The sequence below is a fragment of the Nematolebias whitei genome, chromosome 16, assembly GCF_014905685.2.
Source record: "Nematolebias whitei isolate Nwh7 chromosome 16, NemWhi1, whole genome shotgun sequence".
Taxonomy (NCBI): domain Eukaryota; kingdom Metazoa; phylum Chordata; class Actinopteri; order Cyprinodontiformes; family Rivulidae; genus Nematolebias; species Nematolebias whitei.
In genome coordinates this window covers 25,460,338-25,473,403 of record NC_056513.1, presented here as the reverse complement: position 1 = coordinate 25,473,403, position 13,066 = coordinate 25,460,338, and the positions used below count along the sequence as shown (strand labels likewise).

The 13,066-nt window shown below is 39.6% G+C and overlaps 1 protein-coding gene across 1 annotated transcript in view; it reads left to right on the top strand.

The window, feature by feature from the left end:
- LOC119423006 (PDZ and LIM domain protein 3) overlaps window positions 1-12,413 on the top strand; it is a 21,402-nt gene extending 8,989 nt beyond the window's left edge. The window contains exons 2-7 of the mRNA XM_037690418.1: window positions 1,674-1,825; window positions 4,539-4,623; window positions 4,735-4,922; window positions 8,449-8,576; window positions 10,431-10,542; window positions 11,954-12,413. Coding sequence (XP_037546346.1) covers window positions 1,674-1,825; window positions 4,539-4,623; window positions 4,735-4,922; window positions 8,449-8,576; window positions 10,431-10,542; window positions 11,954-12,143 — 855 coding nt within the window. The 3' untranslated portion in view covers window positions 12,144-12,413. The remainder of the gene's footprint in view (window positions 1-1,673; window positions 1,826-4,538; window positions 4,624-4,734; window positions 4,923-8,448; window positions 8,577-10,430; window positions 10,543-11,953) is intronic.
- The last annotated feature ends 653 nt before the right edge of the window (window positions 12,414-13,066 follow it).

The following is a 13,066-nucleotide window of genomic DNA, read 5'->3' as shown; positions in this document are numbered from 1 at the left end:
CAGATATGTATGACATTGAAGTTAAATTTACTTCTTTTGTTCAAAACAACTTAAGTAGACCTAAGTATAATTTAAAATGGCAATAAAACATTAAATATGATAACTAGAAATAAATTACAAATAACATAAAAATACTACAACATCAACTCTCAGCTTCATTTGAGACTCATACTCTCGTTAAGTCAAAAGCCACATTTAAACTATAAATTTTGTTAGTTTCATCATCCCCTCTCCCCCAGTTCCAGCATTTTACTGAATGTTTCAGATGTTGAGTAATGTCTGACCTTCATTTAAATCTGTCAACAATAAAATTAAATCGGAATATCATGTTTTCTGAAACAAACTTTATAAAACTTTTATAAAAAGTCGACTAGGTAGTATACAAGACAGTCTAACAATAATAATCACCTTTAAATTACACTTTGCTAATAATTGCAAAATCAAAAATGTGATTTAATCTTTAAAATAATCCATCTAAATCCACAAAACATTTTTTTCTATGAAAACTTTTTAAAACTAAATATGACATTTAAATCAAATCAATTCCCCCTACAGAAATATAAAAACAACAATCGTTGTCCTTCAAGAAATGCAATATGTAATGCAATTTAATGTAAAATGTAATCTTTTATCTGCTTTTGTAAAGATCTCTTTGATTTATTCACACTTTTTCATGTACAGTAAATTGCGTGTTGAACTGTGTTCCTATACCTGAAATCTAAAAAAGCAGAAATAGAAACAAAGAAAAAGAACAATACAAAAAAAAGGTGGTTCTGTTTCAAACAGAGGTAAGTGGAAATAAAGATTCAGTTCACAGACACTGAAACAGTAAAACAGTCTCTTCAGCAAATGCTCCTCTATAAATTACTGCTCCCTGTTTGGCAGCATGACCCCCTCCTGTTATTTATAGGCAGATGACCGAATCATAGTTTGACTGTAACGTCTCTGTGCAGCTCGATTTGTCGTGTCCAGTAACACAATATGACAGACTGGAGGCCCAGTCCTGCGGTGTGGGATCGGTTCTAGTTGAAGGTATCCTCTCTGATCCCAGTGTAGCTCTGGCTGGACATTCTTGCTTGTAATACTTGTGTCTTGGCCAACAGAGTACATATTCCATCTGGATGCCATCACTGTGCACGTTGATTGTGTTGTTTGTGACAAGAGCTGGACTGCATTCATGTTTTAAACAACATCAGTCCAGCGAGCAGCAGCAGCTTTTCTGGCATGAATGCTCTTAGAAAAAAATGAGCATTTAGGTCGTAAAGACGTCCTCACTCGTGTTTGACTTTTCAATGGAGTTATACGTTTTTGCATTTTGGAGACATATTGAGGCCAGGTGGGAAGCTGGGAAAGACGGTCCCATGAAGCTGTGATGTGAGCAGGAGAACAAACAGGTTAGGAAACTGAAAACTGTACAAGGAGATGAAGTGTCCCTGATGAGGAGCAGAGGAATGTTCAGAGGAGCTGGACCATCTGAATGGAGTTTATGAGAAAGACGGGGAGCTCTTGAAGGCATTCTAATGTAAGACGTGCCAAGTCTAGAAGGGAACTAAATGTTTAGTGGAGCGCTAGTGTTTTTGTCTGTGTCAACTTTTTGACACTTGCAGAAAGTAATTATTAGTTCATCTGATTCATTTTTGACGTCATCTTGACTGACCCTAACTCTATTCCAGATCACTCCTGGCAGTAAGGCGTCTACTGCCGACTTGTGTCCTGGTGATGTCATCCTGGCCATAGAGGGGGTCCCCGCTGCCAACATGCTGCACTGTGAAGCCCAAAGCAAGATTAAAGAAGCCACCAGTCAGCTCGGTCTGACTGTTGAAAGGTTGGTGTTGCACAAAAAAAGAAAATGGTTAAATACTCTGTTTCTTAAAGCAATAGTTCAGATAATCTTAGAGTTTAGAAACAGGTTATAGACAAACAATATCTTACCTGCTGTAGATGTCTCTTTAAGCTACTTCAGTTTGTAAACATAGTTTTATTCTGACCAGACTGACAAGCTAGTACCTTGTTTGAGTAGTTTGAGTTTGACCGATTCATCCCAAAGATCCAGTCCCCCGGCACAAACAGTAATATTGTGTATGCTGTTCAGTGTCAGGAGGGTGATCAGTCTTACATCGGGGAAACTAAACAGCCACTGGCCAAAAGGATGACCCAGCACAGAAGATCAACATCATCAGGCCAGGACTCTGCGGTCTACACTCATCTCCAGGCCAGCGGTCACTCTTTCAGGGATGAAGATGTTCACATCCTGGACAGAGAGGAATGATGGTTTGAGAGAGGAGTAAAGGAGGCCATCTTTGTGAAAAGAAATCGTCCATCATTAAACAGGGGTGGAGGCCTCCGGGTTCAACTGTCCCCCTCTTACAATGCTGTGATTGCTAGTATCACTCAGCCCTCTGTGAATAGTAAACAGCCATCAGTGTGCTAATGATCCATTGTTAGGCTGATGGTCCTTCTTGAGCATGTGATCAGCTGGTTTTGGTTGTCAGCAGCAAAACTGGTTGATCCACTCTGAGAAGGTGCTATTTAAGAGACTGAGTTTGTTGCAGCTCCTCAGACTGAGGAAGTCCTTTGGATAAAAGACGAAGCATTTCAACAAAGAAGAACCGGTCCAGGGGACCTGACTTAATATTTTTAGACTAAATTATATTGTTGCCATAAAGCTAAGGTGTTTAAACGATCTCTTATTGAATTTATCTCGGATTTGAACTGGACTCTGTGCTTCAGACAGTGCACACTGACAGATGTAAGGCTTTGACCAAAACCTACATGTCATATTGATTTCACTGTAGTTTTTCATTTGAACTAATAGCCTTATCAAACACACCCTCTTTGAAGTCCAGAAGCAACATCTTTTTTTTTTCCTTCTTAAGAGCAGGAGCACCATTATACTTCACAAAGTTTCGCTGATGTGATTTGAGACTATCATTTTCGCACGGACTATTCATACTGTGAGGAGAAGCAGTGGGGGAGAAGTCGTAATACGTCCTCCCTCTGCAGCACACGTCACTCAGAATCAACCCAGACGGCACGGTTTCAGACTGTATTTTTAGTTGCTGATAAAAGAGTTGGAGGAGGAACATCTGGTATTTCTGTTGTTAACTGAGGAGAAATGCTAGTTTGTACATTTGTCACAAAGAGGCCTCCATTTCTGACAGATGGTGAAGGAACATGGCTGAGGAGCACTCCTTCCCAGTCTATGGAGAGCTGTCTGTGCTCTCTCCTCTGCACTAAACGTGCCAATCTCCTTAGACAAGTTCTTTGACTATCTCTATCAGTTTTATTTGACTTTTTAACTGCAACAGTTGTACGGATGGTTGGATTTTCTCACACCTTCGGCCAGCAGATCCTTAGCAGCTGCTGCTCTGTGGCTACTTTTCATCAACAAACATCACCACAAAGTTCTGACCTCCCACAGAATACTCAGTGCAAAGTGCTGTGAGAACTAGTTCTGACTGGGGGGCAAGGCAGAAGACGGTGTCTCCGCAGGTGGTGAGAGTAAAACAATATGGAATTTTTGACGTGCGCCGGCTTAAAACTAAGAGTAGGAAAAATATGAAAGATAATAAAAGTAAGAAAATAATTCAACAATTAGACATACCGTGCTTGCCGCCGTACAAGTCGCGTCAGTCCAAAAATGTCTAATAAAGTGGGGAAAAGCATAAATAAGTCACTTCGCCGTATAAGTCGCATCTATTACGCGTCACCGCTGACCACCTGGAAATGTTGGCCGGTGTTGTATCAAAAATCGATTGACTGCCAAATGGCGGCCGCAGGAGCGTGGACAGGAGGACTTTTAACAAGATTATCACTTAAAAACAATTATTTGCCCCCACCCTCATTCACCCCACTCTGGGCCCATGAGCAAGGCCCTTAACCCCCACCATGTGCTCCCTAAACAGGTCTCTCTTGAAAATGAGTTCTCGTGGCTCAATGAGACTAACCTGGATAAATAAAGGCTAAATGAAAAAAAAAAAAAAAATTGTTTGCTCGAAATTATAGCAAAGGTGAATCTCAGTCTAATTTTTCCTTAATAAATGCACTTTAATTATCAAATCAGCTGCATTTTTCCTGGGTGGTGCAGTGAAATGCAGCTGATTTGACGTTTGCTCCAGTTCTGCAGCAAGACGAAGGTGGCTTTGTATGGCAAGCCGAGTGTCTCATTAATAGCCACTTTTACCTTTTAATGACACTTGGCTTGCCACATTTCTCGAGGGCCCTCTAGTGGCTGAAAATGGTAGTGTTCAATGTTTTCCATGTCAGAATGAATGAAATCATCAGACTCAGCCATAACTTGGGTTATAAATATGGAGAAAAAACATGTATATTAGTCACTTTGGTGTATAAGTCACAGGACTTGCAAATTTATGCAAACAGGTGTGACTTATATGGTGAAAAATATGATAAATCACCAATAAAATAACAAGACCAAACTGGAATGAAATTTCAAGGAATTTCACTTTCTTCTGCAAACTTGAAGACAAAGTTTATATTTTGAAATGTCATGTTGACGTGTTCTGTGTGCATAATCTCAGGAATGAATCCAGACTATGGTCTCCTCGTGTGATGGAGGAAGGGAGAGCTCATCCATTTAAAATAAACCTGGAAGCAGAGCAGCAGGTTTGTAAGACTTTTTTCAACTTTACTGTTAATAGACTTGATGCTTCCCCTAGTTTTTTCCCCTCATTATTAGAATAAAAATGTGTATTTGTCTCCTTCTGTTATCTAAAGGAGCATAAACCGATTGGCACAGCACACAACCGGAGAGCTCAGCCGTTTGTCGCAGCCGCAAACATCGATGACAAGCGCCAGGTGGTCAGCACGTCCTACAACACTCCCATAGGCCTCTACTCCTCTGGCAACATCCAGGACGCCATGGAGGGTCAGATGCGAGGCCTGGTTCACCCCAAGTCTGACAGGTGGTTGCTGCAACAAATTGTGTTCAACCAGTTCACAATTACACACAAACACACACACAAAAACCTGTCCAAATCCTAATTCTGAACTAAATGGATGCTGATTCAAACTCAGTTTCAGTTTTGTTCCAATTATAACGTGATAAATTCTCATATATCGGTTTTCATGCATCCTTCAGTGACAAATCTTTTCAAAGTTTTGTACCATTATGGGGAGTGGTGGCGCAGAGGTTAGAGAAGATGGTCCTGTGATCAGAACGTCGCAGGTTCACCTCCCGGTACCGTTAACATAAAAAGTGGGTGGCAAAGGTGAAACACCCACACCTGCCTCCACCCTCATTCGCCCCACTCTGGGCCCCTGAGCAAGGCCCTTAACCCCCATCTGCTCCCTAAACAGGTCTCTCTTGAAAATGAGTTCTCGTGGCTCACCTGTATAAATAAATAAAGGGTAAATGAAAAAAAAATTAATTATGCAGAAGGCAGTCCTGGTAATGGGGCGGCACGGTGGCACAATCGGTAGAGCTGCCGCCTCTCATTGAGAAGGTTGCTGGATCGAATCCCAGCCGGGGGCCTTTCTGGGTGGAGTTTGCATGTTCACTCTGTGCATGCGTGGGTTTTCTCCGGGTACTCCGGTTTGGTAACTAAATTGTCCCTAGGTGAGTGAGAGAGTGAATGGTTGTCTGTCTTGTTTGTCTCTGGACTGGAGACCTGTCCAGGGTGTCCCCCACCTCTCGCACAGTGACTGCTGGATATGGGCACCAGTGACCCCTGCGACCCAAAAAGGAAGAGGTGGGTAAAGATAATGGATGGATGGATGGATGGATGGATGGATGGATGGATGGATGGATGGATGGATGGATGGATGGAAGGATGGACAGTCCTGGTAAAATTTTTAAGGTGGAAGTTAAAAGACATTCTGTCATTTGGTCCAACTGCCCTGAATGAGATAAAATCTAACAAAACACTTGCTGAAGAATAAAACTGTAAGCTGTACAAGAGGCGCATAAAAAGGAAGATAATAATTGTATTTTGTATGCATTTTTATTTATTTATTTATTAGAACACCAAACACAAAGATACCCCATCCCAAATCTATGGATAAATACAGATAAATATATACGGTAACGGGGAAAAAAAAATGTTCTGTACCACGTACAGAAAATAACCACTGCCAAAATCAGGAGTGCAGTGAAGAAAACGCTGCTTGCTTTGTGTGCACTTCATGACTTTCTTTTGTGTAGACCTTTATTACTTATAAATCCACATCAATAAGAGTTTTTATTGAAATTACTTCATTAACTGAGACTTTAACCTTCCACCTTACATTTTATACTTCTGATTAATATTTACTTTTAATTATGACGCATTAGATTCATACACCGGCAGGGAACGAAAATTTGTCACCAATCAGACGTTTTTTGAAACAAACGTAGCTCATCTTTAACAATAAAATATTTATCCTACACAACAACAAAAAATATATACATATATTTTGAAACATTTTTATTTTATTATTTCATTTTTATTAAATTTTTTTTAAGTTTTCATTCTTCAATGTAAAATGGTGAGTAGTTCCAGATGGGCAGCACCCTAGCGCCCCCTACAGGCGAGCCGCCCTTATGGCGGCATACTTGACTTTTAAAAACATGGCAGCTTCACAAAAAGCTGAGTTTGCATTTGATGATTGCTTGAGAAGTCCATTTGTCCTTGTTTAAATCCTTTTACTGCCTGATCTTTTTTATTGAGTTTAGCCTTTATCCACCGGAATTAGCCTATTGTTGCTTTGACTTTGGTATTAATTTTTAAACCTAAAATTTTACAATTTCTGCAAGGACTAACACTTGAACATTTAAGTGAGGGTTTGTTTTAATGTTAATGTCTTATCTGTTATGGAGATTTGAATGAATCAACTTAGCTTTCGCAACATCAAAAACATAAATTATGACACTGAATGCAATATTTGATGTTGAAATTATGTGAAATACCACAGGTTAAAGGTAGTAGCTTTGTACAAAAAAGAAGCTGTCCTTAAAAAACTTAGCATTTTATAAATTAAAAAAATTGATTGTTTAATTTAATCTGAGTTTGCTGTGGTGCAACCATCAGGATCAAAATAACATTTTTCTTCAAATTGTTTCAAAAAGTAATGTTTGGACAAATTCATACAAAACCAGTCAAATTTGCTCAAACCTACATGTTCCTGTTAATAGCCAAGCTGCAGCATTTGGATGAGCTGGAGACGGGAAAGTGAAGCCTGACTGACCCCAACATTTGTGTGTTACAGTTGTCCAGCCAAGATGTAACAAATGCACGGACTAATTTTTCAAGGTCAGATCTGGACAGCATGAACTTAAGTTTAGCGATCTGCCTTAATTGGAAGAAGTTTTTTTTTTTAAAGAACAGAGTTAATCTGTTTATCCTTCCATCCATCCATTATCTTTTACCATTCCTTCTTCCATTTTGGGTCATGGGGGTCGCCGGTGCCCATGTCCAGCAATCACTGTGTGAGGGGCGGGGTACACCCTGGACAGGTCTCCAGTCCATCACAGGGCCACATAGAGACAAACAAGACAAACAACCATTCACTTTCTCACTCACACCTAGGGACAATTTAGAGTTACCAATCAGCCTAACATGCATGTTTTTTGGTCTGTGGGAGGAAACCGGAGTACCTGAAGAAAACCCATGCATGCACGGAGAGAACATGCAAACTACATCTGTTTATTGAACTTAAATTCCAAGTCTAACACCATCCCAAGATTCGTAACAGACTGCTTAAGATAAGGCTGAAGAGAGTCATGATTAGCGGGATCAGTGACAGCAGTAGAGCTAGGGCTAAACACAATGACTTCAATTTTTTGATCATTGAAACTTAAAAAATTTGAAGCCATCCATGCCTTGATATCATCAAGAAGACATTTTAACAGAGGGCAAATGGAGCTGGAGCTGTTGGGTTTTAAGGGCAGATAAATCTGACAGTCATCAGCATAACAATGAAATGAAAGACCATATTTCCTCAGGATAGACCCCAAGGAGAGCAGATGCAATGAGAACAGAAGGGGCCCACGAACGGAGCCTTGTGGGACCCCGCAGGAAAATAGCCATATATCAAGTCTCTCTTGTAAATGAGTTCCCGAGGTTCAATGGGAGTAATCAGTATAAATAAAGGTTGAATGAATATCATCTGTTGTCCATTTTTACAAAAACCACTTGCTATCCAGACACTGACATGAACAGAGCTTCGTTAGCTAAAAGCATTTTTAGGCTGTTTCACGGTTTGTATGTAACAAAGAAGTCTCATAACTTTTGCATAAGCAAATAAACATCTAACACGACAAAAAGAATGTCTTGATTGTGCATCAACATTTTGTAAATCACCACAAAAAGTATTCTGTCTGTAAAACTTTAATATTTGATATTTACCTTGCTTAAAGGCAAAGTTAGCATGCTGCAGCCTCCTCAGATATTTGGCTCGTTTGTGTACGAAGCAACGTGTACTTGACGTGTACTTGTGTCTCTGAATGCTCAGTCCCAGGACTCTGAGCAGCATCGAGGATTCTGATGTGTACCGGATGTTGCAGAAAGAAGAAGCAGAGCCCCAGGAACCTCGGCAGTCTGGTTCCTTTAAAGCCCTGCAGGAGTTTATCGACAGTGATGGTGAGCTTTTCCTTCCCAGATGATGCATTTCCTCCAAAACAATAAAAGCATTTCTCAGGAGCTTTTCCACAGACGCTCGGCTAACTTTAGCAGCAGATGTTTGCAGCTTCTCAGTCAGCATACCTGCTCATGTTTGTGCTAAACCTGGGCTATTCAACTGGTGGCCCAGGGGCCCAATTAGGCCCACGGGTGAGCTCAGTTCGGCCAAGGTTAATTTTTAAATAAAACTAGATTTTAAACCATAAAACAAATTTAATGACAATAACTGCTGAATGTCTGGACCCTGAGCTCTTGACTTTCAGTAACTGTGTCCCTGAGCAATTTAGTTGAATAGCCCTGTGCTAACTCTTCATAATAGAATACCTTAGTGTGTGTTTTGATTGTGTTTATTTTTCTTTCTTTTTTAATTGAGTGGATTCTGAATTAGCTTTCACACCCCACCCCATCCCCCAGCCTTTATTTTTATATACAGTTTTGTAGTTTACCTACCTCTGCCATACTGTGTGCTATAGTTGTCATTCATATTTCAAAACATTCATGTCATTCAGGATATGGATGCTATATTTGTTGGTCTGTGTAAGTTTTCAATTTACTTAACTTTAATAAATATTTTCCTCATATAAATATATTGAAATTGCTTCAGTTCATCCAAAAAAATCTTTGAAACCTGCTTCATCATTTCTTTACTTTTTTGCTACATCTCTGCTACTTTAGTTTTTAGGTAGCCTTTAGCTACTTTTAGCGTCTACGTTTGTTTCGGTACTTTTATCTCATGCTTTATCTCATTTAAGCATTTAGCTAGTGTTCTTTTACTTTTAGCTTTTACATTACACTTATTAATTTATTTATTTATTTCAATTAGATCTTGTGCTTTTCTTCTTTTCGCTTTTAGCTAACTTTCTGCTTTGTTTTTAGCTGGGGTTTTACAACTTTCAGCTAACATATTATTTTAGCTTTTGCCAGGCGTTTTGCTTATCGTATATTAGCTTTTAGCTAATGTTCATTTTTGTTTTTAACTGGTGTTCTGCTCCTTTTAGCATTCTGCTAGCCTCTTGCTTCTTGTAACTTTTAACTAGGCTTTTACTATTTATAACCTTTAGCTGGTGTCTTTGGTATTTTTAACAAGTGTTCTAGCTACTTTTAGCTTGACTTAGTGTTTTGCTGCTTTTGAGTTTTATCTTGAGCTAATCTTTTGTTTTTATCTTTCAGCCAGTCTTTTAATATTTTTTGCTTTCAACTATCTTCATTCCTTTTAGCTTTTAGCTACTGTTTAGCTGCTATTATTATTTTTTTTTTTTGAGCTACTAGAACTGTTCTGCTTCTTTTACTTGTAAATACAGTATTTGATTTCAGTTTCTTCAGCTCATAAGCCTTTCAGCACAATTGCAGGAAATGCCTTTTGTTTTGGTTTACTTAATTTATCCACATGATTAACGTGTTGTAGCCAAACTGAGGCAAATATTAAAACAACAACCATTAACCAACCTTAAGCTTTTATTTTATAATACATTGTTGCATAAAAGACTAGAGGAAATACAGAGGTTCCTAACAGTAATGAGACTTTTTTTATTACCGTGTTTCTTCTTTATTCAAGTGCTGTTAAAGCAGCATAATCTGTCAATACAAAAGCACTTCTCTGTGTTTGTCCTCCACTGAACAGAAACCAAATTGTCCTGCTGGAGTTTAACTATAAAATATGGTTAGAACCAAAAGGAATCGTCAATTAGGAGACAAGAGGTTATTGTACATCCCTCAAGTGTTCTTGCCTCATATCTCTCAAGTGTTTTCCTTTAATTTATGCCCTCCAGCCATTCAGGCTTGTTTTGTTCAGTGGTTTCTCTCTGCCCTGGTCAGGCACTCGGCCCATTGTGACTCGGACCGTGAAGGCCCCCACAACCAAAGCTGCTCCGCCTACAGGAAACCTGCAGAAACTGCCCATCTGCGACAAGTGTGGGAACGGGATTGTGTGAGTGAAAATAGAATCACATGTGGCTCACGTTAGGGCTGAGCATGCATCAATATGTTCATTAAATAAGATAAAATGTTCTGGTACATCTCAGTTTAATGTAATAGAAACAAACATCTCATGTGATGCGTTGGCATTTAGCATAAGTACTAAGAAAATTACACACCAGAGCAATGAAACATGACATAGGATAAACAAATGAAAATATATATGAATAAAACTGGCAGCATTTTAAGTGCATTATGGGTGAATGAATCACCAACCCCACTCTATCCCCCCCCTCCAAAAAAAAAATATATATATATCAGTTACTGTTGGATAAATTAATTACCCTTTCATCAACTCATTACTTAAATAAGCCATGCAAGAGAATAACGAGGAGATTTTTCAACCCAGTTTTACTTGCGTGAGGCGCAGAATTGAAAACAGGCTTACAAAGATGTTACTGTGGTCACAAGGTCTGCCTGCAGACAGCATAAAGAAGTCTACTTATAATACTAATCAGAGGTGATGTCAAGACGGCCTCTGCTTCACAGCTCACAGATTTGAAGGCATCAGAAGTTGTCAGTTATGCAGGCTCCTTTCTGAGTAGACAAAAAGACTCTAACACATGGTTCTACAATAATTTAACATCAGTAAGTGATTACATCCATGACCTTTACATAAATACCCCTGACAGTTACTCTTTGAAAATGTTTTAAGTAGGCCTGTCACGATAACATATTTTGCTGGGCGATTAATTGTCTCAGAAATTATTGCGATAAACGATAATATCGTTTGCAATTTGACAATAATTAGTAATTATTGCCCCTTGACGTGACATGGGCTGTCTCTCGTTCCTGCTTTTTGGTTCTCAAAATGGCGGACGCTCGGTGTGGTTTGAGCTCTTTAGCATAGCATTTTTCACACAAAGCTTTTAATAAAAACATCTGTAAACAAGTTCTCAGCTTCTTTTTGCAGAGAAAAACAACTTTTTACAGAACGGCACGGGTTTCAAACGTGAATTTTGGAGCTTTGACAAGACGGAGTTTTTTCCTGAGGTCGGCCTGTTAGCTTAGCTCGTAACGTAGCTTCTCAGCTTTGCTGCTTTTAACGATCCAAAAACTGATTTTGGACGGTTAAAACAGAGTTGAGCTTTTTGTCATCCAGTGTCTTCAGTAGAAAGAGAGAGACGAAGAAATAATGAAGCTGATAAATTGAAATGAGGTTGAAAGTTTTCATTTATCATGCGATTAAATGTTTGTTTATTGTGACAGGCCTAGTTTGAAGATAATAGTAAAATATATAATAAATGATAAATGTTCTCTTTTTTGCACATTCAAAGTAGTGGGTGCATATTTCTGAACAGTAAATGATGAAGTTGCTCAAATCATTGCTGTAAACTGATTTCTGTGGGTTTGTGATGCTGCAGCGGGACGGTGGTGAAAGCTCGGGACACGTACCATCATCCCGGCTGCTTTGTGTGCTCCGACTGCGACGTCAACCTGAAACAGATGGGTTACTTCTTCGTGGAAGGGCAGCTGTACTGCGAGATTCATGCTCGAGCCAGAATGAGACCACCGGAGGGCCACGACCTCATCACCACCTTTCCCTCTGCATAAATCCGTCCTTCATGGGCACAGGCACCAACACTTTGGTTGACCCTCTCAGGTTCTACATCTGTGTTTTATGAGTTTATCTGCACGCTGATGGGCAGAATAATCTTAACAGTGCGCCGCACAGCAGCGTGTGTTCACATGATCGCCTTTCACAACAAATAACTGAGCATTCTGGTTATTTAAAGAGGAATCCAGTTACATTTAGGATGTGATATTGTACTGTAATTAGATTTAAAATAAACACATCTAAATTAAAGAGTTTTAACAAATGCTCATCTAGGATCATTTGTGTGTGTGTGTGTGTGTGTCCTTGTTCAACACCAAACTGAGGTATCTCCCACTCAACTCTCTTCTTGAGCGGTGTAAAATCTGAAGTCCATAATTTTCTATTGTTGACACCATTAAATGAAAGCACAATTACATAATGCATAGTACCAGGCAATTTGTTATGCAGCTGTTAAATGTGACACTTTGGGTTTTTCAGGTAATGTTCTGTGTATTATAGGGATAATTTAGGGTGTTTTAGGTGAGTTTCTGTAGAAACATTACCCTTTAATATATGTGCGAGATGGCTCTTTAATCCAGGGGTTCCCAGCCCTGGTCCTTGAGGAACACCATCCTGCATGCTTTAGTTGTTTCTCTGCTCTGACACACCTGCTTTTAATTAATGGGTAATTAACAGGTTTCTGCAGAACTTTCTTTTTTTTTTGGCTACTCCCTTCTTTATGGGTCGCCACAGCGAACTCAGTCGCACGAAGACTTGGCAATTATTTTTACGCCGGATGCCCTTCCTGACACAACCACAGACCACCGAGCTACCACAGCCCTCTGTGTGGAGCAGAGAGCTGCTATCTAGGGTGCCCGGGGGAGCAGATGGTGGAGGTTAAGGGCCTTGCTCAAGGCAAATGAGGGTGGAGGTAGGTATG